Source organism: Dendrobates tinctorius, unplaced genomic scaffold (genome assembly GCF_039654945.1).
Source record: "Dendrobates tinctorius isolate UK_male_01 unplaced genomic scaffold, ASM3965494v1 ptg000010l, whole genome shotgun sequence".
NCBI classification, from domain to species: domain Eukaryota; kingdom Metazoa; phylum Chordata; class Amphibia; order Anura; family Dendrobatidae; genus Dendrobates; species Dendrobates tinctorius.
In genome coordinates, this window is record NW_027361678.1 from 2144578 (window position 1) to 2171018 (window position 26441).

At 45.9% G+C, this 26441-nt stretch overlaps 1 protein-coding gene across 3 annotated transcripts in view; it reads right to left on the bottom strand.

Annotated features, from left to right (window-relative positions):
- The window catches only part of KIAA0586 (KIAA0586 ortholog), a 192795-nt gene that overhangs the window by 22851 nt on the left and 143503 nt on the right, over window positions 1-26441 (bottom strand). For 2 of the 3 annotated variants that reach the window (XM_073585646.1, XM_073585636.1), the window contains one exon: window positions 25328-25387. In XM_073585646.1, coding sequence (XP_073441747.1) covers window positions 25328-25387 — 60 coding nt within the window. Of the gene's footprint in view, window positions 1-24732; window positions 24869-25327; window positions 25388-26441 lie in introns of those variants that run through there. The other variant, XM_073585640.1, reaches the window with a different exon arrangement.

A 26441-nucleotide genomic window follows, 5' to 3' on the forward strand; every position in this document is an offset into this window, starting at 1 on the left:
CCCTGAAATGGCCATGTAATACATGGCAGCCATTGATCAGAATGGCTACCAGGTCATGTTAGCCCTCCCATACAGTGGCTGGTGCAGGGCAAAAGTCTGCCTGGCTGAAACTTACCCCAGCAACATCATTAGATAACTGGAAGATGGGCCTCCTGAAATTGTCAGTGGAGGAGTCGGTAGGCCCCCATACAAATTGACTTTTTTCTCTAATGTATTTGGACAACTTCAGAAAGGGGGTCATCTATTAATCACCAGGCTCTTCTTAGGATCGGTGACCTAGGAACTGTCTAAAACTAGCTTTTCAAGGATTTCAAGGAAATGTGTCTTCAGAAAACGACCTACTGTCTAATTCAGATTTTTATGTTAAATGTATTTTTAAACATTTTTGGTAATTTTATTTTTCATACCACGATCTGTATTAAAGAAATTGGAAATCTTGCCATTTTCACACTGGCCACTGGAACTATTGTATACTCATCCATCCCGTTTCAGGAAACAACACATGCACATTAGCAGCAACAGACTGACCCCATCTTTTGTATTGAAGCATCTAATGAGCAAGTACAAAGTCATTGTACAGGAGGAGGAGGTGAGCTGTGATATTACCTATTGTGAGTGGTGGATCTTATGTTATCAGCTGTGAATAGAGGTGTTATCAGTCATTGTAATCCTGCCTCTGATGGTAAGAGACTGATGTAAAATCTTTTGTAAAGAACAGGAAGTCGAAAATCCAGTGTGAAAATTGTAAGTTTCTATCTGTCTGGTTTTTTTTTTGAAAGATTGTAATTAAAAAATATTTGTCAATTTAAAAATAAATAAATATAAAAAAATGTAAGCACATCACCCTAATTTAAACAGTAGGTCTCTTTCTGATGACACGTTTCCGTTCTGTAGTTACTTTCTAAAAGACCTGTCATCGTTCACTTTAAAGCTATCGTGAACAAAAAAGTAGAAAGGGAGACGGGGAAATCTGAGCATCTGACTCTGTTTTCCGAAGGTTGAGAGCTCTGCCAATTCCTCAAATAGCAGCCAGCTACACAATGTATTTCTGAAGTTAGAGGATTGTTTAGGGAGCTGTTACAAAGATATACATTTTCTATCACGAGTGGGTTTCTCCCAGTAAGAACCGTAGATACATTTCTCAGGGAGCATCCATGCTCCACACATGAAGGGTCCCGGACCCTGGAGCTGTGCGAAACCAATGACGGTTCTGTCCTCATAAAACACAATTTTCTGCTTTCTAGAAGTGATTTTTCCCATAAGCCGGAGTCACCGGACTATGATGTCACTGTTTCAACAGCTGCTTCTAGGTTTCTGGAATAAAGACTATCCGAGTCCTGTGGGCTTTCTGGCTTGTCGGTGCCAAGTGATTGAAGTCGGGGCGCTGAAAGACCATTCATGCTGAACTCTCCCAAATGTCGCTGGTAATACGTTCTGCAGACGGCATCATCTCGTACATGTCGAGGGGGTGGACGCAAAGTGTTGGGGGGTTTCAATAGGGCTTGTCAGCAGCAATATCCTCAGACTACAACACAGATTACTCGTCTCAGCAGCCGGGCTTGTATTAGGTGAATCCATTCAACTTTACATTAATGTTGATGTGGAAGATGAATAGAGCACAGATACTGTCCATGAAGACGGGCACCGCCATGTATCAAAGTGAAGTGACACGAGCAATCACACAGTTATCCCATGTGCAGGCATTACATGCAGCAGGATTGTGTGAAACCATCCCCCAACAAGTGTAAAGTGGTAGCAGCAGTATATGTATACATGACCAGTGACAGACATGTGCCCAGTGGTATGCCGCAGAATACGTGATCAGTGACAGCCATGTGCCCAGTGGTATGCCGCAGTATATGTATACGTGATCAGTGACAGCCATGTGCCCAGTGGTATGCCGCAGAATACGTGATCAGTGACAGCCATGTGCCCAGTGGTATGCCGCAGAATACGTGATCAGTGACAGCCATGTACTCAGTGGTATGCCGCAGTATATGTGATCAGTGACAGCCATGTGCCCAGTGGTATGCCGCAGAATACGTGATCAGTGACAGCCATGTGCCCAGTGGTATGCCGCAGAATACGTGATCAGTGACAGCCATCTGCTCAGTGGTATGCCGCAGTATACGTGATCAGTGACAGCCATGTGCCCAGTGGTATGCCGCAGTATATGTATACGTGATCAGTGACAGCCACGTGCCCAGTGGTATGCCGCAGAATACGTGATCAGTGACAGCCATGTGCTCAGTGGTATGCCGCAGTACATGTATACGTGATCAGTGACAGTCATGTGCCCAGTGGTATGCCGCAGAATACGTGATCAGTGACAGCCATGTGTTCAGTGGTATGCCGCAGTATACGTGATCAGTGACAGCCATGTGCCCAGTGGTATGCCGCAGAATACGTGATCTGTGATAGCCATGTGCCCAGTGGTAAGCCGCAGAATACGTGATCAGTGACAGCCATGTGCCAAGTGGTATGCCGCAGAATACGTGATCAGTGACAGCCATGTGCCCAGTGGTATGCTGCAGTATATGTATACGTGATCAGTGACAGCCATGTGCTCAGTGGTATGCCGCAAAATACGTGATCAGTGACAGCCATGTGCTCAGTGGTATGCCGCAGTATACGTGATCAGTGACAGCCATGTGCCCAGTGGTATGCCGCAGAATACGTGATCAGTGACAGCCATGTGCCCAGTGGTATGCCGCAGAATACGTGATTAGTGACAGCCATGTGCTCAGTGGTATGCCGCAGTATATGTATACGTGATCAATGACAGCCATGTGCTCAGTGGTATGCCACAGTATACGTGATCAGTGACAGCCATGTGCTCAGTGGTATGCCGCAGTATACGTGATCAGTGACAGCCATGTGCCCAGTGGTATGCCGCAGTATATGTATACGTGATCAGTGACAGCCACGTGCCCAGTGGTATGCCGCAGAATACGTGATCAGTGACAGCCATGTGCTCAGTGGTATGCCGCAGAATACGTGATCTGTGACAGCCATGTGCCAGTGGTAAGCCGCAGAATACGTGATCAGTGACAGCCATGTGCCCAGTGGTATGCCGCAGAATACGTGATCAGTGACAGACATGTGCTAAGTTGTATGCCGCAGAATACGTGATCAGTGACAGCCATGTGCCCAGTGGTATGCCGCAGTATATGTATACGTGATCAGTGACAGCCATGTGCTCTGTGGTATGCCGCAGTATACGTGATCAGTGACAGCCATGTGCCAAGTGGTATGCCGCAGAATACGTGATCAGTGACAGCCATGTGCCCAGTGGTATGCCACAGTATATGTATACGTGATCAGTGACAGCTATGTGCCCAGTGGTATGCCGCAGAATACGTGATCAGTGACAGCCACAGCACATGCTCAGTGGTATGCCGCTGTATACATGATCGGTGACAGCCATGTGCGCAGTGGTATGCCACAGTATATGTATACGTGATCAGTGACAGCCATGTGCTCAGTGGTATGCCGCAGAATAAGTGATCAGTGACAGCCATGTGCTCAGTGGTATGCCGCAGTATATGTATACGTGATCAGTGACAGCCATCTGCTCAGTGGTATGCCGCAGTATACGTGATCAGTGACAGCCATGTGCCCAGTGGTATGCCGCAGTATATGTATACGTGATCAGTGACAGCCATGTGCTCTGTGGTATGCCGCAGTATACGTGATCAGTGACAGCCATGTGCCAAGTGGTATGTCGCAGAATACGTGATCAGTGACAGCCATGTGCCCAGTGGTATGCCACAGTATATGTATACGTGATCAGTGACAGCTATGTGCCCAGTGGTATGCCGCAGAATACGTGATCAGTGACAGCCACAGCACATGCTCAGTGGTATGCCGCTGTATACATGATCGGTGACAGCCATGTGCGCAGTGGTATGCCACAGTATATGTATACGTGATCAGTGACAGCCATGTGCTCAGTGGTATGCCGCAGAATAAGTGATCAGTGACAGCCATGTGCTCAGTGGTATGCCGCAGAATACGTGATCAGTGACAGCCATGTGCTCAGTGGTATGCCGCAGAATACGTGATCAGTGACAGCCATGTGTCCAGTGGTATGCCGCAGAATACGTGATCAGTGACAGCCATGTGCTCAGTGGTATGCCGCAGTATATGTATACGTGATCAGTGACAGCCATGTGCCCAGTGGTATGCCGCAGAATACGTGATCAGTGACAGCCATGTGTCCAGTGGTATGCCGCAGAATACGTGATCAGTGACAGCCATGTGCTCGGTGGTATGCCGCAGTATATGTATACGTGATCAGTGACAGCCATGTGCCCAGTGGTATGCCGCAGAATACGTGATCAGTGACAGCCATGTGCTCAGTGGTATGCGGCAATATATGTATACGTGATCAGTGACAGTCATGTGCCCAGTGGTATGCCGCAGTATACGTGATCAGTGACAGCCATGTGCTCAGTGGTATGCCGCAGTATATGTATACGTGATCAGTGACAGCCATGTGCCCAGTGGTATGCCGCAGAATACGTGATCAGTGACAGCCAGGAGCTCAGTGGTATGCCGCAGTATACGTGATCAGTGACAGCCATGTGTCCAGTGGTATGCCGCAGAATACGTGATCTGTGACAGCCATGTGCCCAGTGGTATGCCGCAGAATACGTGATCACTGACAGCCATGTGCTCAGTGGTATGCCGCAGAATACGTGATCAGTGACAGCCATGTGCCCAGTGGTATGCCGCAGAATACGTGATCAGTGACAGACATGTGCCAAGTGGTATGCCGCAGAATACGTGATCAGTGACAGCCATGTGCCCAGTGGTATGCCGCAGTATATGTATACGTGATCAGTGACAGCCATCTGCTCAGTGGTATGCCGCAGTATACGTGATCAGTAACAGCCATGTGCTCAGTGGTATGCCGCAGTATATGTATATGTGATCAGTGACAGCCATGTGCCAAGTGGTATGCCGCAGAATACGTGATCAGTGACAGCCATGTGCCCAGTGGTATGCCGCAGAATACGTGATCAGTGACAGCCATGTGTCCAGTGGTATGCCACAGTATATGTATACGTGATCAGTGACAGCCATGTGCCCAGTGGTATGCCGCAGAATACGTGATCAGTGACAGCCACAGCACATGCACAGTGGTATGCCGCTGTATACATGATCGGTGACAGCAATGTGACCAGTGGTATGCCGCAGTATATGTATACGTGATCAGTGACAGCCATGTGCTCAGTGGTATGCCGCAGAATACGTGATCAGTGACAGCCATGTGCTCAGTGGTATGCCGCAGAATACGTGATCAGTGACAGCCATGTGCCCAGTGGTATGCCGCAGAATACGTGATCAGTGACAGCCATGTGCTCAGTGGTATGCCGCAGAATACGTGATCAGTGACAGCCATGTGCCCAGTGGTATGCCACAGTATATGTATACGTGATCAGTGACAGCCATGTGCCCAGTGGTATGCCGCAGAATACGTGATCAGTGACAGCCACAGCACATGCACAGTGGTATGCCGCTGTATACATGATCGGTGACAGCCATGTGCCCAGTGGTATGCCGCAGTATATGTATACGTGATCACTTACAGCCATGTGCTCAGTGGTATGCCGCAGAATACGTGATCAGTGACAGCCATGTGCTCAGTGGTATGCCGCAGAATACGTGATCAGTGACAGCCATGTGCTCAGTGGTATGCCGCAGAATACGTGATCAGTGACAGCCATGTGCTCAGTGGTATGCCGCAGAATACGTGATCAGTGACAGCCATGTGCCCAGTGGTATGCCGCAGAATACGTGATCAGTGACAGCCATGTGCCCAGTGGTATGCCGCAGAATACGTGATCAGTGACAGCCACAGCACATGCACAGTGGTATGCCGCTGTATACATGATCGGTGACAGCAATGTGCCCAGTGGTATGCCGCAGTATATGTATACGTGATCAGTGACAGCCATGTGCTCAGTGGTATGCCGCAGAATACGTGATCAGTGACAGCCATGTGCTCAGTGGTATGCCGCAGAATACGTGATCAGTGACAGCCATGTGCCCAGTGGTATGCCGCAGAATACGTGATAAGTGACAGCCATGTGCTCAGTGGTATGCCGCAGAATACGTGATCAGTGACAGCCATGTGCCCAGTGGTATGCCACAGTATATGTATAGGTGATCAGTGACAGCCATGTGCCCAGTGGTATGCCGCAGAATACGTGATCAGTGACAGCCACAGCACATGCACAGTGGTATGCCGCTGTATACATGATCGGTGACAGCCATGTGCCCAGTGGTATGCCGCAGTATATGTATACGTGATCACTTACAGCCATGTGCTCAGTGGTATGCCGCAGAATACGTGATCAGTGACAGCCATGTGCTCAGTGGTATGCCGCAGAATACGTGATCAGTGACAGCCATGTGCCCAGTGGTATGCCGCAGAATACGTGATCAGTGACAGCCATGTGCTCAGTGGTATGCCGCAGAATACGTGATCAGTGACAGCCATGTGCTCAGTGGTATGCCGCAGAATACGTGATCAGTGACAGCCATGTGCCCAGTGGTATGCCGCAGAATACGTGATCAGTGACAGCCATGTGCTCAGTGGTATGCCGCAGTATACGTGATCAGTGACAGCCATGTGCCAAGTGGTATGCCGCAGTATACGTGATTAGTGACAGCCATGTGCCAAGTGGTATGCCGCAGAATACGTGATCAGTGACAGCCATGTGCCCAGTGGTATGCCGCAGAATACGTGATCAGTGACAGCCATGTGCCCAGTGGTATGCCGCAGAATACGTGATCAGTGACAGCCATGTGCACAGTGGTATGCCGCTGTATACATGATCGGTGACAGTCATCTGCCCAGTGGTATGCCGCAGTATATGTATACGTGATCAGTGACAGCCATGTGCTCAGTGGTATGCCGCAGAATACGTGATCAGTGACAGCCATGTGCTCAGTGGTATGCCGCAGAATACGTGATCAGTGACAGCCATGTGCCCAGTGGTATGCCGCAGTATATGTATACGTGATCAGTGACAGCCACATGCCCAGTGGTATGCTGCAGAATACGTGATCAGTGACAGCCATGTGCTCAGTGGTATGCCGCAGTATATGTATAAGTGATCAGTGACAGTCATGTGCTCAGTGGTATGCCGCAGAATACGTGATCAGTGACAGCCATGTGCCCAGTGGTATGCCGCAGAATACGTGATCAGTGACAGCCATGTACTCAGTGGTATGCCGCAGTATATGTGATCAGTGACAGTCATGTGCCCAGTGGTATGCCGCAGAATACGTGATCAGTGACAGCCATGTGCCCAGTGGTATGCCGCAGAATACGTGATCAGTGACAGCCACAGCACATGCACAGTGGTATGCCGCTGTATACATGATCGGTGACAGCCATGTGCCCAGTGGTATGCCGCAGTATATGTATACGTGATCAGTGACAGCCATGTGCTCAGTGTTATGACGCAGAATAAGTGATCAGTGACAGCCATGTGCTCAGTGGTATGCCGCATAATACGTGATCAGTGACAGCCATGTGCTCAGTGGTATGCCGCAGTATATGTATACATGATCAGTGACAGCCATGTGCTCAGTGGTATGCCACAGTATACATGATCAGTGACAGCCATGTGCTCAGTGGTATGCCGCAGTATACGTGATCAGTGACAGCCATGTGCCCAGTGGTATGCCGCAGTATATGTATACGTGATCAGTGACAGCCATGTGCCCAGTGGTATGCCGCAGAATACGTGATCAGTGACAGCCATGTGCCAAGTGGTATGCCGCAGTATATGTATACGTGATCAGTGACAGCCACGTGCCCAGTGGTATGCCGCAGAATACGTGATCAGTGACAGCCATGTGCTCAGTGGTATGCCGCAGTACATGTATACGTGATCAGTGACAGTCATGTGCCCAGTGGTATGCCGCAGAATACGTGATCAGTGACAGCCATGTGCTCAGTGGTATGCCGCAGTATACGTGATCAGTGACAGCCATGTGCCCAGTGGTAAGCCGCAGAATACGTGATCAGTGACAGCCATGTGCCCAGTGGTATGCCGCAGAATACGTGATCAGTGACAGCCATGTGCCCAGTGGTATGCTGCAGTATATGTATACGTGATCAGTGACAGCCATGTGCTCAGTGGTATGCCGCAAAATACGTGATCAGTGACAGCCATGTGCTCAGTGGTATGCCGCAGTATACGTGATCAGTGACAGCCATGTGCCCAGTGGTATGACGCAGAATACGTGATTAGTGACAGCCATGTGCTCAGTGGTATGCCGCAGTATATGTATACGTGATCAATGACAGCCATGTGCTCAGTGGTATGCCACAGTATACGTGATCAGTGACAGCCATGTGCTCAGTGGTATGCCGCAGTATACGTGATCAGTGACAGCCATGTGCCCAGTGGTATGCCGCAGTATATGTATACGTGATCAGTGACAGCCACGTGCCCAGTGGTATGCCGCAGAATACGTGATCAGTGACAGCCATGTGCTCAGTGGTATGCCGCAGAATACGTGATCAGTGACAGCCATGTGCCCAGTGGTATGCCGCAGAATACGTGATCTGTGACAGCCATGTGCCCAGTGGTAAGCCGCAGAATACGTGATCAGTGACAGCCATGTGCCCAGTGGTATGCTGCAGAATACGTGATCAGTGACAGACATGTGTCAAGTGGTATGCCGCAGAATACGTGATCAGTGACAGCCATGTGCCCAGTGGTATGCCGCAGTATATGTATACGTGATCAGTGACAGCCATCTGCTCAGTGGTATGCCGCAGTATACGTGATCAGTGACAGCCATGTGCCCAGTGGTATGCCGCAGTATATGTATACGTGATCAGTGACAGCCATGTGCTCTGTGGTATGCCGCAGTATACGTGATCAGTGACAGCCATGTGCCAAGTGGTATGCCGCAGAATACGTGATCAGTGACAGCCATGTGCCCAGTGGTATGCCACAGTATATGTATACGTGATCAGTGACAGCCATGTGCCCAGTGGTATGCCGCAGAATACGTGATCAGTGACAGCCACAGCACATGCACAGTGGTATGCCGCTGTATACATGATCGGTGACAGCCATGTGCCCAGTGGTATGCCGCAGTATATGTATACGTGATCAGTGACAGCCATGTGCTCAGTGGTATGCCGCAGAATAAGTGATCAGTGACAGCCATGTGCTCAGTGGTATGCCGCAGAATACGTGATCAGTGACAGCCATGTGCTCAGTGGTATGCCGCAGAATACGTGATCAGTGACAGCCATGTGTCCAGTGGTATGCCGCAGAATATGTGATCAGTGACAGCCATGTGCTCAGTGGTATGCCGCAGTATATGTATACGTGATCAGTGACAGCCATGTGCCCAATGGTATGCCGCAGAATACGTGATCAGTGACAGCCATGTGTCCAGTGGTATGCCGCAGAATACGTGATCAGTGACAGCCATGTGCCCAGTGGTATGCCGCAGAATACGTGATCAGTGACAGCCATGTGCTCAGTGGTATGCGGCAATATATGTATACGTGATCAGTGACAGTCATGTGCCCAGTGGTATGCCGCAGTATACGTGATCAGTGACAGCCATGTGCTCAGTGGTATGCCGCAGTATATGTATACGTGATCAGTGACAGCCATGTGCCCAGTGGTATGCCGCAGAATACGTGATCAGTGACAGCCAGGTGCTCAGTGGTATGCCGCAGTATATATATACGTGATCAGTGACAGCCATGTGCTCAGTGGTATGCCGCAGTATACTTGATCAGTGACAGCCATGTGCTCAGTGGTCTGCCGCAGAATACGTGATCAGTGACAGCCATGTGCTCAGTGGTATGCCGCAGTATACGTGATCAGTGACAGCCATGTGTCCAGTGGTATGCCGCAGAATACGTGATCTGTGACAGCCATGTGCCCAGTGGTATGCCGCAGAATACGTGATCAGTGACAGCCATGTGCTCAGTGGTATGCCGCAGAATACGTGATCAGTGACAGACATGTGCCAAGTGGTATGCCGCAGAATACGTGATCAGTGACAGCCATGTGCCCAGTGGTATGCCGCAGAATACGTGATCAGTGACAGCCATGTGCTCAGTGGTATGCCGCAGTATATGTATACGTGATCAGTGACAGCCATCTGCTCAGTGTTATGCCGCAGTATACGTGATCAGTGACAGCCATGTGCCAAGTGGTATGCCGCAGAATACGTGATCAGTGACAGCCATGTGCTCAGTGGTATGCCACAGTATATGTATACGTGATCAGTGACAGCCATGTGCCCAGTGGTATGCCGCAGAATACGTGATCAGTGACAGCCACAACACATGCACAGTGGTATGCCGCTGTATACATGATCGGTGACAGCCATGTGCCCAGTGGTGTGCCGCAGTATATGTATACGTGATCAGTGACAGCCATGTGCTCAGTGGTATGCCGCAGAATACGTGATCAGTGACAGCCATGTGCTCAGTGGTATGCCGCAGAATACGTGATCAGTGACAGCCATGTGTCCAGTGGTATGCCGCAGAATACGTGATCAGTGACAGCCATGTGCTCAGTGGTATGCCGCAGTATATGTATACGTGATCAGTGACAGCCATGTGCCCAGTGGTATGCCGCAGAATACGTCATCAGTGACAGTCATGTGCCCAGTGGTATGCCGCAGTATACGTGATCAGTGACAGCCATGTGCTCAGTGGTATGCCGCAGTATATGTATACGTGATCAGTGACAGCCATGTGCCCAGTGGTATGCCGCAGAATACGTGATCAGTGACAGCCAGGTGCTCAGTGGTATGCCGCAGTATATGTATACGTGATCAGTGACAGCCATGTGCTCAGTGGTATGCCGCAGTATACTTGATCAGTGACAGCCATGTGCTCAGTGGTATGCCGCAGAATACGTGATCAGTGACAGCCATGTGCTCAGTGGTATGCCGCAGTATACGTGATCAGTGACAGCCATGTGCCCAGTGGTATGCCGCAGAATACGTGATCAGTGACAGCCATGTGCTCAGTGGTATGCCGCAGAATACGTGATCAGTGACAGCCATGTGTCCAGTGGTATGCCGCACAATACGTGATCAGTGACAGCCATGTACTCAGTGGTATGCCGCAGTATATGTATACGTGATCAGTGACAGCCATGTGCCCAGTGGTATGCCGCAGAATACGTGATCAGTGACAGCCATGTGCCCAGTGGTATGCCGCAGAATACGTGATCAGTGACAGCCATGTGCCCAGTGGTATGCCGCAGAATACGTGATCAGTGACAGCCATGTGCCCAGTGGTATGCCGCAGAATACGTGATCAGTGACAGCCATGTGCTCAGTGGTATGCCGCAGAATACGTGATCAGTGACAGCCATGTGCTCAGTGGTATGCCGCAGTATATGTATACGTGATCAGTGACAGCCATGTGCTCAGTGGTATGCCGCAGTATACGTGATCAGTGACAGCCATGTGCCCAGTGGTATGCCGCAGTATATGTATACGTGATCAGTGACAGCCATGTGCTCAGTGGTATGCCGCAGTATACGTGATCAGTGACAGTCATGTGCCAAGTGGTATGCCGCAGAATACGTGATCAGTGACAGCCATGTGCCCAGTGGTATGCCACAGTATATGTATACGTGATCAGTGACAGCCATGTGCCCAGTGGTATGCCGCAGAATACGTGATCAGTGACAGCCACAGCACATGCACAGTGGTATGCCGCTGTATACATGATCGGTGACAGCCATGTGCCGAGTGGTATGCCGCAGTATATGTATACGTGATCAGTGACAGCCATGTGCTCAGTGGTATGCCGCAGAATACGTGATCAGTGACAGCCATGTGCTCAGTGGTATGCCGCAGAATACGTGATCAGTGACAGCCATGTGCCCAGTGGTATGCGCAGAATACGTGATCAGTGACAGCCATGTGCTCAGTGGTATGCCGCAGTATACGTGATCAGTGACAGCCATGTGTCCAGTGGTATGCCGCAGAATACGTGATCTGTGACAGCCATGTGCCCAGTGGTATGCCGCAGAATACGTGATCAGTGACAGCCATGTGCTCAGTGGTATGCCGCAGAATACGTGATCAGTGACAGCCATGTGTCCAGTGGTATGCCGCAGAATACGTGATCAGTGACAGCCATGTGCTCAGTGGTATGCCGCAGTATATGTATACGTGATCAGTGACAGCCATGTGCCCAGTGGTATGCCGCAGAATACGTGATCAGTGACAGCCATGTGCTCAGTGGTATGCCGCAGTATACTTGATCAGTGACAGCCATGTGCTCAGTGGTATGCCGCAGAATACGTGATCAGTGACAGCCATGTGTCCAGTGGTATGCCGCAGAATACGTGATCAGTGACAGCCATGTGCTCAGTGGTATGCCGCAGTATATGTATACGTGATCAGTGACAGCCATGTGCCCAGCGGTGTGCCGCAGAATACGTGATCAGTGACAGCCATGTGTCCAGTGGTATGCCGCAGAATACGTGATCAGTGACAGCCATGTGCTCAGTGGTATGCCGCAGTATATGTATACGTGATCAGTGACAGCCATGTGCCCAGTGGTATGCCGCAGAATACGTGATCAGTGACAGCCATGTGCTCAGTGGTATGCCGCAATATATGTATACGTGATCAGTGACAGTCATGTGCCCAGTGGTATGCCGCAGTATACGTGATCAGTGACAGCCATGTGCTCAGTGGTATGCCGCAGTATATGTATACGTGATCAGTGACAGCCATGTGCCCAGTGATATGCCGCAGAATACGTGATCAGTGACAGCCAGGTGCTCAGTGGTATGCCGCAGTATATGTATACGTGATCAGTGACAGCCAGGTGCTCAGTGGTATGCCGCAGTATATGTATACGTGATCAGTGACAGCCATGTGCTCAGTGGTATGCCGCAGTATATGTGATCAGTGATAGTCATGTGCCCAGTGGTATGCCGCAGTATATGTCATCAGTGATAGTCATGTGCCCAGTGGCATGCCGCAGTATATGTGATCAGTGATAGTCATGTGCCCAGTGGTATGCCGCAGTATACGTGATCAGTGACAGCCATGAGCCCAGTGGTATGCCACAGTATATGTGATCAGTGACAGCCATGTGCACAGTGGTATGCCGCAATATACGTGATCAGTGATAGTCATGTGCCCAGTGGTATGCCGCAGTATACATTCGGTGATAGTCGTGTGCCCAGTGGAAGGATGCTTTATGTACAGTGGGGGAAAAAGTATTTAGTTAGCCACCAATTGTGCAAGTTCTCCCACTTAAAAGGATGAGAGAGGCCTGTAATTGACATCATAGGTAGACCACAACTATGAGAGGCAAAATGAGAAAACAAATCCAGAAAATCACCTTTTCTGATTTGGCAAGATTTATTTTGCAAATTATGGTGGAAAATAAGTATTTGGTCACCTAAAAACATGCAAGATTTCTGGCTCTCACAGACCTGTAACTTCTTTTTTATGAGGCTCCTCTGTCCTCCACTCATTACCTGTAGTAATGGCATCTATTTGAACTTGTTATCAGTATAAAAGTCACCTGTCCACAACCTCAAACAGTCTGACTCCAAACTCCACTATGGTGAAGACCAAAGAGCTGTCGAAGGACACCAGAAACAAAATTGTAGTCCTGTGAAGACTGAATCTGCAATAGGCAAGCAGCTTGGTGTGATGAAATCAACTGTGGGAGCAATAATAAGAAAATGGAAGACATACAAGACCACTGATAATCTCTCTCTATCTGGGGCTCCATGCAAGATCTCACCCCTTGGGGTCAAAATGATCACAAGAACGGTGAAAAGAAATCCCAAAACCACACAGAGACCTAGTAAATGACCTGCATAGAGCTGGGGCAACCGTAACAAAGGCTACCATCAGTAACACACTAAGCCGCCAGGGACTCAAATCCTGCAGTGCCAGACATGTCCCCCTGCTTAAGCCAGTACATGTCCAGGCCCGTCTGAAGTTTGCCAGAGAGCATTTGGATTATCCAGAAGAATATTTAGAATGTCATATGGTCTGATGAAACCAAAGTAGAACTGTTTGGTAGAAACAAAACTCGTCATGTTTGGAGGAGACAGAATGCGGAGTTGTATCCAAAAAACATCATACCTACTGTGAAGCATGGGGTGTCAACATCATGCAATGGGGCTGTTTCTCTGCAAAGGGACCAGGACGACTGATCCGTGTATATGAAAGAATGAATGGGGCCATGTATCGTGAGATTTTGAGTGCAAACCTCCTTCCATCGCAAAGGCATTGAAGATGAAACGTGGATGGGTCTTTCAGCATGATAATGATCCCAAGCACACCGCCAGGGCAACAAAGGAGTGGCTTGTTAAGAAGCATATGAAGGACCTGGAGTGGCCTAGCCAGTCTCCAGATCTCAACCCCATAGAAAACCTTTGCAGGCATTTGAAAGTCCGTGTTGTCCAGCGACAGGCCCTTAAACATCACTGCTCTAGAGGAGATCTGCATGGAGGAATGGGCCAACATACCACCAACAGTGTGTGCCAACCTTGTGAAGACTTACAGAAAACATTTGACCTCTGTCATTGCCAACAAAGCATATATAACAAAATATTGAGATGAACTTTTGTTAATGACCAAATACTTATGTTCCACCATAATTTGCAAAATAAATGTTTCCAAATCAGACAAGGTGATTTTCTGGATTTATTTTCTCATTTTGATTCTCATAGTTGTGGTCTACCTATGATATCAATTACAGGTCTCTCTCATCTTTTTAAGTAAGAGAACTTGTACAATTGGTGGCTGACTAAATACTTTTTTCCCTCACTGCACATTCGGTGATAGTCGTGTGCCCAGTGTCATTCTGTTTTACGTACATTCGGTGATAGTCGTGTGTCCAGTGTCAGGCTGCTTTACGTGCATTCGGTGATAGTCATGTGCCCAGTGTCATTCTGCTTCACGTACATTCGGTGATGGGCATGTGGCCAGTGGCAGGCTGCTTTACGTACATTCGGTGATGGACGCGTGTCCAGTGTCAGGCTGCTTTACGTACATTCGGTGATAGTCGTGTGCCCAGTGTCTGGCTGTTTTACGTACATTCGGTGATAGTCGTGTGCCCAGTGTCTGGCTGTTTTACGTACATGCTTTATGTACATTCTGTGAGAGACATGTACCCAGTGCCTGGCTGCTTTACGCACATTCGGTGATGGACCTCTGTCCAGTGGCAGGCTGCTTTATGTACCTTCGGTGATGGACCCGTGTCCAGTGGCAGGCTGCTTTACGTTCATTCGGCGATGGACCTGCGTCCAGTGGCAGGCTGCTTTATGTACCTTCGGTGATGGACCCATGTCCAGTGGCAGGCTGTTTTACATACATTCAGTGATGGACCTCTGTCCAGGGGCAGGCTGCTTTATGTACCTTCGGTGATGGACCCGTGTCCAGTGGCAGGCTGCTTTACATACATTCGGCGATGGACCTGTGTCCAGTGGCAGGCTGTTTTACATACATTCAGTGATGGACCTGTGTCCAATGTCAGGCTGCTTTACGTACATTCGGTGATATATCCGTGCCATTGGAAAGAAAAAATCATGCATAGAAACCTCTGGTTTGCATACACATGAATTGAGAAGTGCTACGCTTTCTCCAACCAAAAGGACACACTGTTGGCTTACTTCTAGATAAGAATAGTCTATAGAGATAGCAAATATGGTCTGATTCCAGGTAATCTCTCTTCAGACGAAAATCTTGACGTCAAGGCATTTATGAAAGGCACTCGTCTCTCCACCATTCTTATCAGATGGACATTTTACACTGAAATATCAGAGGGGAACCTAGCATTGTAGATGAGCTTTCGCAACATCCCGGCCACATTCTGAAAATGTTCAGAAACACCACGCGATGTGTACCACTAAACGGTTGGCGGTTCGTTTACACAGGCAGGCTGCACTTTCGAAGTGTACTGACCAATCTGTAATAGATCGTGTGCATAGGCTGCCATTGTTCTCGGTAGCACAGTTCTGTTTACACAGGAAGGTGCGCTGTCCATAACAATGATCTTTTGTGCAGTAGAAATTATCTTTTCATCAGACGAACGAGCAAACGCTATGGGCCTATAATGAAACCTCGCAGAACGCCTATGTGTCTGTAATATAGACCTGTTGTGACTCCATATCTCGTCACACAGGGTCTGTGCTCTTGTTGATCTCCTTTGCAGAAGCCCCAAAAATAAAATAAGGAAATTACAGTATTCACATAAGTGATTTTTGGGACAACTTCTCCTATTATGTCGCCTTTATGATACATGTCAGAGTCAAGCCAGAACCATGTGTTTAATTAGGAAAAGAAAGAACCAACACAGACCAATGGGAAACAAAGGAACAAGAGTCCCAACGACAGCTGGCTGTTTCTATTACTGCCTTGTGCACATGGGTTCATATCCAGCATCTGCGATATGGCACGTGCACACTTGGCTTGGCAGAGTGTCCATATGTCCATAATAGGGCACAGTGGTGGCTTACCTTCTTTAAAACTATTAGATGCCAATATTAGTAGGTTTGGTCAAAAGCCTTGGCTACTATAAGCCTTCACTGAGAATCGGAGCCATCAGTATCTGGCCATGATCTCTCTGCTCGATAGCTTCAAAAAACAGATTTTTCTTTTTAGGAACAATACTAGTCCAAACAGGCTGCTACTTCCTTCATAGGGAATTGTAATGGTTTATTACATCGGACCTTTCTCTGCCCACGGCATCCACGCCTCCATCCTGAATTTTTAACCTTTCACATATTTAATATATTAAAACGTCCTCAAAGGATTGGGGAAGATTCTGGTTTCTTCAGTTCTAGAAAAATTTCAGGTCAGACAGAGGTGAAAGCACAACGCCCAAATAAATCTGATGGAGAAATTTCAATTTTTAATTTCAGCTACCAAAAATGAAAGAGACATTAAATGGACATGACACATTTTGTTAAAGGGAACCCGTCAGGAGACTCTTGCAGCTCTAAACTTTAGACAGGGAGAGGTCCTTCATTACAAACCGCTCACCCTCTGCGGCATTGCAAATGTAGATTAAAAACAAGCCAGGACCGGGGTGAAGAGTCTGGTGGGTGGTTCCCTGCAAGCTAATCCCCACCCAGCTCAGACTGAGTGACAGGTCTCTCCCTGTTCCTGTCACTTCCTTTGTCTAGATTTCACACTCAATCTGAATTCATTCCAGGCTCAAAAAGATGCATCATAACCTGGATGTGCGACTCTTGCCCTAATAACATGTAAATGTTCTTAAGATAGGGCAATTGTACAGGATAATAGCTATGCATAGAAAAATCTGATCAATCTCTATGTATTCTAAATACCAACATCATGACTGTACCAATAAGTTGCAGGGTCATATTCTTACATTACCTCTCCTACTGGCACGCATAGGAGCTGGTTGGATATTCATAACTAGCAGTAGGCATCACCACCCAACCTTGGACAGGAGCAGACTTCTTGCAGAAGACTAAAGAGCTGGTCACCTCCTCCTTAAGTTTATCTCAGTCTCCCATAGGAAAAGAGTGTTCAGGCCAAACTGAGCTGCTAGATGGACTTCGTATTTCCTCCTCGTGTCATGAAAGCAGTTTCCCACTTTGCTAAATTTGTAGAGCATGGACCATAGTCGGAACAGTTGTCTTTATTGGAGAGCTGCCCTGATCTCCATAACGTTTTCATTGAGTTTACATCTAAATTTTGTCCTTTGCTTTGCCTACTGGTCATTAAATTATAGCCATATGAGAGACCGACAGTAATTTCTGAGCAGCTTGGAATGCATTACTTTTTCAGTAAAGACTGATAAATAAAAAATTGACATGTCCAAAAACGATGTGTGATCATTGAGGCAAACTGTGAAAGGCTTCTGTAGAGTAATGGAGCCCATACACATCAGAAGAAAGGTTAACCATCACTTCTAAAGATTTTTTTTTAACATTAAAAGACACTGAAAAGTGCCCTAGAATAGTGAAGGTCTCGAGAAAGACTATTACTATGGAGAACATGTACATGTGGTGGTTTGAGTGACTGGTGAGGATCTCAGGACCTGGACCATCACTGATCAGCAGCACTTTGCAAAATGGAAAATTTCAACTCTAGCTAATGATTGTTTGATTGTTAGATGGTCAGGTATGTTGGATTTTCTCAGGTGATGATCTACTCTGGCTGATTATCATAGGTATAATATTGTTTGTGATGTATTTTGGACCATCCACAAATGATTGTGTGTCAGCCCATTTTCATCTAATCTGTATGGAGGGGTCTTTTAAGACTGGCTTCACACATTTATGGTCAGGGTACGTGATATGCGAACTGACCACAGGTCTCTTGACTAGACTTGAGTTCTGCTTAAGAAAACGGTGGACAATCTAGACATTGAGGTCTATACTCAGACCATAAATGTCACATGTGAAATTACATGATTTACATTTAAATGAATGGGTGACCTATTGATGCGTGGTCGTGTGGGGTCCTCCAGACCATGATTCTCACGTTCTTCCTGCATTTTATGGCAAGTATTCACAGTACCTGGCTGACATTCAGTTCTACAGTGGCGGCCTTTTATTTTGAAGTTTCAATTCGTACGAGAATTTGCTATTTGATGCCTCGAACACATGTGAACAGTGCCTAAAAGATGAATTTCTTAAACAAGGGGCTACTTTTGAGATTTCTCGCGCAACTATTTTAAAGCTCAGATTTTGCTGTAAATAACAGCCACGACGCATGCATCTTGTGTTAAAGTCCACGGGCGTCACGTTCAACTTGCAACCAGTGACAGAAAATACAAAACATTTGGAAACATGCGATATTGTGGCAGTTCGCAATGCAACACTATACAAGATTATTGCATGCAATGTTGCACTGCGATTTGGACAGCCTTTGCATTGGTGTGCCCAAATTTATAAATTGTATTATTTTGCTGTACTTTCCAGTACAGGTACCATGAACTCGTGCCATCTGGAAGAGGATAGATTTGTTGATTTGTTTGTTACACACTCACATAACAAACGGCTGGAGATTTTTCGTCGACATTCCTGCACCTGCACCGTTTTCCACCCATGTATGTAAATCACAAAGCAATCATCGCACCGCGGGCTGAAGGGTTATGATTTATCACCATTTACAAAGTGAGAAAAACATCAAGCACTTGCTATTGGCAGAAAGACACAGGACTGAAATGAGACAGGAAATGAAGAACGCAGGTGTTGGACTAAATTACACCTCAACCGGGCAAAATAACGAGGCTCCCAGCGGTACAGACACAGTAACTCTAGGGCCATCAGCAAAATGAAATCTGCTTCAAGTTGTCGCTACACGTTTCATCAAAGAGGACGACCTAAAATATCCAAGAATACCGTACCTTTAATCAGACTTTCAGTGCAGATTTTCCGTAGATAAAACTATGCACAGCGTCATCGCCCTTCCTGATGGCATCGATGGGGTAGTGTCTAGTGATGAGGTGTTATCTGAGCACGATCATGTCCTAATCAAGTGTGTGCAGCGTGCACAAAAATAATGCTCAAGTCCCCATGGCTGCATGTCTCACGGCTGATCGACAGTCGCAACACATGCGGGGACTTCCTAACAAACAGGCAACCCCTGCATGTGTTGCGGCTGTTCAACAGCTGCAAGACATGCAGCTGCGGGCAACTCGAGCATTTTTTTCGAGCATGCCGTAAATGCTCAATTGGGACATGATCATGCTCAGATAACACCTTATCCCAGCACGCTCGCTCTTCACTAGTAGTGATGGAAAATAGACGTTGACATTACAATATGGAGATACTAGTAATGTTGCACTCTATAGAGTTGTCCTCTCTCAGAAACCTTTTTTGTTTTGCCTGCCTAACCGATCAACCAGGGTAGGGAAGACAAAAGGAAAAGAGATGAAGATCTGACTTTTGGGACCCTGTAGGGTCCTGTACAAAAAACGCAAAAACAGACTGATGATCGATCAATCATTGATTAGACAGAAAGTCGTTCGATGGCAAAAAAAAGTCTCAAACTACATCAGCCGTGTTTGTTGGACAATTTTTGGTAGAAGGATGCATCACCGGCCGAAGGAATGCAACTTGTGTGGTGATCAATAATGATCGTTCATTGGTCTGGCATCGGTTAAAACTAACATTCGAGACGATCATTATGGTTGAAATCTGCCATTTTGACAAAAGAAATAAAATAAAATGACTCAAGGAAAGTGCAATATAAAATCTCCTAATAATCAGAATTATGCACCATGGAAAGAATAAAAAAGACAACTCGGGCAAATAAGATAAAACAAACGAAGATACCGAGAACAATGTCCAATAATAAAGATTTTATTTTATTAGATATCCAACAATATTGTATATATATATATATATATATATATATATATATATATATACATATATATATATATATATATACACACACTCACTGGCCACTTTATTAGGTACACCATGCTAGTAAGGGGTTGGACCCCCTTTTGCCTTCAGAACTGCCTCAATTCTTCGTGGCAGAGATTCAACAAGGTGCTGGAAGCATTCCTCAGAGATTTTGGACCATATTGACATGATGGCATCACACAGTTGGCGCAGATTTGTCGGCTGCACATCCCTGATGCGAATCTCCCGTTCCACCACATCCCAAAGATGCTCTATTGGATTGAGATCTGGTGACTGAGGAGGCCATTTGAGTACAGTAAACTCATTGTCATGTTCAAGAAACCAATCTGAGATGATTCGAGCTTTATGACATGGCGCATTATCCTGCTGAAAGTAGCCATCAGATGTTGGGTACATTGTGGTCATAAAGGGATGGACATGGTCAGCAACAATACTCAGGTAGGCTGTGGCGTTGCAACGATGCTCAATTGGTACCAAGGGGCCCAAAGAGTGCCCAGAAAAAATTCCCCACACCATGACACCACCACCACCAGCCTGAACCGTTGATACAAGGCAGGATGGATCCATGCTTTCATGTTGTTTACGCCAAATTCTGACCCTACCATCCGAATGTCGCAGCAGAAATCGAGACTCATCAGACCAGGCAACGTTTTTCCAATCTTCTACCGTCCAATTTCGATGAGCTTGTGCAAATTGTAGCCTCAGTTTCCTGTTCTTAGCTGAGAGGAGTGGTACCCAGTGTGGTCTTCTGCTGCTGTAGCCCATCTGCCTCAAAGTTCGACGCACTGTGCGTTCAGAGATGCTCTTCTGCCTACCTTGGTTGTAACGGGTGGCAATTTGAGTCACTGTTGCCTTTCTATCAGCTCGAACCAGTCTGCCCATTCTCCTCTGACCTCTGGCATCAACATGGCATTTCCGGCCACAGAACTGCCGCTCACTGGATTTTTTTTCTTTTTCGGACCATTCTCTGTAAACCCTAGAGATGGTTGTGCGTGAAAATCCCAGTAGATCAGCAGTTTCTGAAATTCTCAGACCAGCCCTTCTGGCACCAACAATCATGCCACGTTCAAAGGCACTCAAATCACCTTTCTTCCCCATACTGATGCTCGGTTTGAACTGCAGGAGATTGTCTTGACCATGTCTACATGCCTAAATGCACTGAGTTGCCGCCATGTGATTGGCTGATTAGAAATTAAGTCTTAACACACAGTTGGACAGGTGTACCTAATAAAGTGGCCAGTGAGTGTATATATATATACACTCACTGGCCACTTTATTAGGTACACCTGTCCAACTGTGTGTTAAGACTTAATTTCTAATCTGCCAATCACATGGCGGCAACTCAGTGCATTTAGGCATGTAGACATGGTCAAGACAATCTCCTGCAGTTCAAACCGAGCATCAGTATGGGGAAGAAAGGTGATTTGAGTGCCTTTGAACGTGGCATGATTGTTGGTGCCAGAAGGGCTGGTCTGAGTATTTCAGAAACTGCTGATCTACTGGGATTTTCACGCACAACCATCTCTAGGGTTTACAGAGAATGGTCCGAAAAAGAAAAAAAATCCAGTGAGCGGCAGTTCTGTGGCCGGAAATGCCTTGTTGATGCCAGAGGTCAGAGGAGAAGGGGCAGACTGGTTCGAGCTGATAGAAAGGCAACAGTGACTCAAATTGCCACCCGTTACAACCAAGGTAGGCAGAAGAGCATCTCTGAACGCACAGTGCGTCGAACTTTGAGGCAGATGGGCTACAGCAGCAGAAGACCACACCGGGTACCACTCCTCTCAGCTAAGAACAGGAAACTGAGGCTACAATTTGCACAAGCTCATCGAAATTGGACAGTAGAAGATTGGAAAAACGTTGCCTGGTCTGATGAGTCTCGATTTCTGCTGCGACATTCGGATGGTAGGGTCAGAATTTGGCGTAAACAACATGAAAGCATGGATCCATCCTGCCTTGTATCAACGGTTCAGGCTGGTGGTGGTGGTGTCATGGTGTGGGGAATTTTTTCTTGGCACTCTTTGGGCCCCTTGGTACCAATTGAGCATCGTTGCAACGCCACAGCCTACCTGAGTATTGTTGCTGACCATGTCCATCCCTTTATGACCACAATGTACCCAACATCTGATGGCTACTTTCAGCAGGATAATGCGCCATGTCATAAAGCTCGAATCATCTCAGATTGGTTTCTTGAACATGACAATGAGTTCACTGTACTCAAATGGCCTCCTCAGTCACCAGATCTCAATCCAATAGAGCATCTTTGGGATGTGGTGGAACGGGAGATTCGCATCAGGGATGTGCAGCCGACAAATCTGCGCCAACTGTGTGATGCCATCATGTCAATATGGTCCAAAATCTCTGAGGAATGCTTCCAGCACCTTGTTGAATCTCTGCCACGAAGAATTGAGGCAGTTCTGAAGGCAAAAGGGGGTCCAACCCGTTACTAGCATGGTGTACCTAATAAAGTGGCCAGTGAGTGTATATATATATATATATATATATATATATATATATATATATATATATATATATATATATATATATATGTATTTAAAATTAATGGTAAGGGGAGGCCACAATAGTATCACAGAATATAAAGTTACAGCCAAAATTATATATGAATATAATATATATGTATATATAAAAGCACATATAGAAAATGCTAGTGCTAGTGTAATAAACTTATGTGTAAACATATAATACGTGCAAACAAGAAAAAACTGTGAAAAGAATATATAAAACGCTAAAATAATTGGCTAAATATGTATTACCACACAATAAAGTGCAATGTGCCACAATTGTAAACAAAAACCGTGTGCAAAGGAAAAGTTTTTCAACTATATGTGAGAGCACAAAAAGAGTGCTCAAATAATTTATAATAAATGAGCTGCCACAATTAAAGTGCAATGTGCCACAATAGTATACTAAATCAGAGCTTTATAACATATAATAAAAATAGTTGTGGACAGTGTAAATACCTTTCAGCTGCTTCTGTCCCCAGGATGTGCCAGCCCCGACGCGCGTTTGGGCGTACCTTCGTTTACAATTGTGGCACATTGCACTTTATTGTGTGGTAATACATATTTAGCCAATTATTTTAGCGTTTTATATATTCTTTTCACAGTTTTTTCTTGTTTGCACGTATTATATGTTTACACATAAGTTTATTACACTAGCATTTTCTATATGTGCTTTTATATATACATATATATTATATTCATATATAATTTTGGCTGTAACTTTATATTGTGTGATACTATTGTGGGTGCTTTTAATTTAGTAATTATTGCTGTCCGCAGGCTGTGCCTTCATTTTGGCATTGGCCTCCCCTTACCATTAATTTTAAATACACATATATATATATATATATATATATATATATATATATATATATATATATATATATACACACACACAATATTGTTGGATATCTAATAAAATAAAATCTTTATTATTGGACATTGTTCTCGGTTTCTTCGTTTGTTTTATCATTTTGACAAAAGGTTTACCTTATGGATACAAGGATTATTACAAAAGACCCGACGCTTGCCATAAATATGTTATTTTATCTACTCTAAATGTTGCTGTTCTCCTTAATTTGATGTTCCTAGGCCTCTTCCCTGTATGTAATCCTAGTCTCTTTACCCATCGTTTTGTATGCATAAAATATCACTGCTCTCAGCAGCGCGTGTGCTGCCGAGAACAATTTTTAAGCAAGCATAAAAAGTTTTACTTGTTCTTTGGGCGACTAATGATTGGGAAATGAGCATACCTAGGTCAATGTGAATGCACCTTCAGTTTACCCCTTTTCTCAGGGACGATTATCACCGATTAATACTGGTAAATCGATTTTAAATGGTAAAGCAGCAACCAGATAAAGAACAGAATGTATAAAAAAAAAAAAAAAAAGTAAATCCTCAAAAGGGACAATAAATCAATAAATATTACAAATTCTAAGTGCTGTAACTTATTAAAAACAAAAATAGCATTTTGGCAGAGTATTTTATGGACTATGAAGCATGCAAATTAGTGGTAGACAGTACTGCTATGTATACTATTACCAGTATAAACCAGTGAGCAGAAATCTGTATTCCGTGTACATACAGCTTGCTATAAATGTGCAGGACAGATCATTATTAGGGTAAGAAGAATCCTGCCCGAGGCCTTTTACACTGAAATCGCAAACACAGGATGCAACAAGGAAATCGCTTATAGGTGAAAACCAGTACAAAAGAATAATCCCAGTAAAGAAATAACAAGCTCGCCATTTATAACTAAGACATAATTGGTGATCCGGACTCTTGTACAATGCTCGTAATGATGTGTGATAATTAGTACGTCACTCGTCAGCCTCAGAAACGTCTCCCGTCCTAATCTCCCCATTGCCACACCTCTTACCGGGATAGGGATTATGTTCTGAGAAAAACCGCAGCTTTAAATGAAATCATCTTTAGCGTCTGGCACACAAAACAAAACATTTAAGAGGCCATTAAGCATCAATCAGAATGTGATCCAATAAGAAAAGACAATTATATACGTAGGAAACTCGTAACTGATTCTGGGTTTACATAGGCTTGTATAAGCATCCATCCACACAAGGAGCAGCTGCGCTGTACTTTCATACATTTAAAGGGGGTATCTGGCCTTATGTATCGATTGCTTATCCTTGGGATAGGCCTTTAGAACCAGACTTCTGCCAATAAGACTGGGACTGAGCTGCAATACCAGCCACAACTACTACCAAATGTATGGCACTGGGGGGGCAACAGAAGACATGATGCTCTGTGGCCCTCCAGTCAGCTAACTAGCAGGGGGGCAGGAAGTTGGGCACCCGCCAATATAGTAATTGGGGTTTGCTGGGTGCGGTTTGAATCCGTCATGACCATTTCTTGCACAGCGATGTCAACTAGTCTTACCTGAATTGTTGAGGTACACACTGGGTTCTACTACAGTTCTCTCCGAATCCTCCCGAATTCCTGCAATGACCATAAAAAACAAACAAATGTGAAACTATCTGGGAAAAAAAACCATGCCAAATTACAATTTAAAGAGGACCTGTCACTTTTCTTATTACCTGGCATATATGCCGCTGTTCTCCTGAATTTGGCGGTACTTTTCTTTTGTTTCTGCGCCTCTCTGTTCCCGAGATATGGCCTTCTCTTCCCGATGTATAAATCTAGTTTTTCTAGCCAACATGGCGTGGTCTACAAGACGAAGCCCACAAGGAAGAGTTGGTGACCACGCCCACTTATGTACAGAGACTAGATTTACATACAGGGAAGAGGGGGCCATAGCGCCATAACAGATAGGCGCAGGAACAAAAGAAATACCACGTCGGATTCAGGAGAACAGCAGCATATACACAGAGTAGCAAAATTACATATTTATGGCAAGTGATAGGTCCCCTTTTAAGAGTAGAATCTGCACACAAAACAACATGATTTTGCTACAGATAGCAGATACTTACAATGCCTAAATGACCTGACATGTACACATGGTTTGCAGAATGAAAAATGTCACTATGCATGACCAGCTTTAGTGATCACATTTTTAACTACATTAGTAGACAGGCAATCGCTATCAGTTGGAGTGTACCATAAATAGGTTGCCACTTATGTGTGAGAGAGAGTGCTGCCAGGGTAGTTTTCTCCCAGGACATCAGGCTGAAATCATCAGGCAAACACCTCCATGTCTGTGCGATATGAGGATAATGTTCTCCTTTCTAAAAGCAGCAGCTATCTGCAAAAGACTGCTGCCCAATTTGGATTGCGCTACGTTTTATCTGGTTTATGACAGCAAAGAGGATTTAACACCTGTAGCAGAAGCCAGGACTCTCAGCTCCTAAGCACTGGACCAGAAAAGTGACGTACTCAGAGCCTGAGTATAGCAGCTCGTAAGTCTTTTCATCCGGGATGGGTAATCCTATAGACTTTTTGTAAGCATCAGAAAAAATGGAATTTAGCCAAACTGACCAATAATTGTGGAAACTGACCAAAAAGACTTCACAATGTGGCATAAAAAACTTTTTTT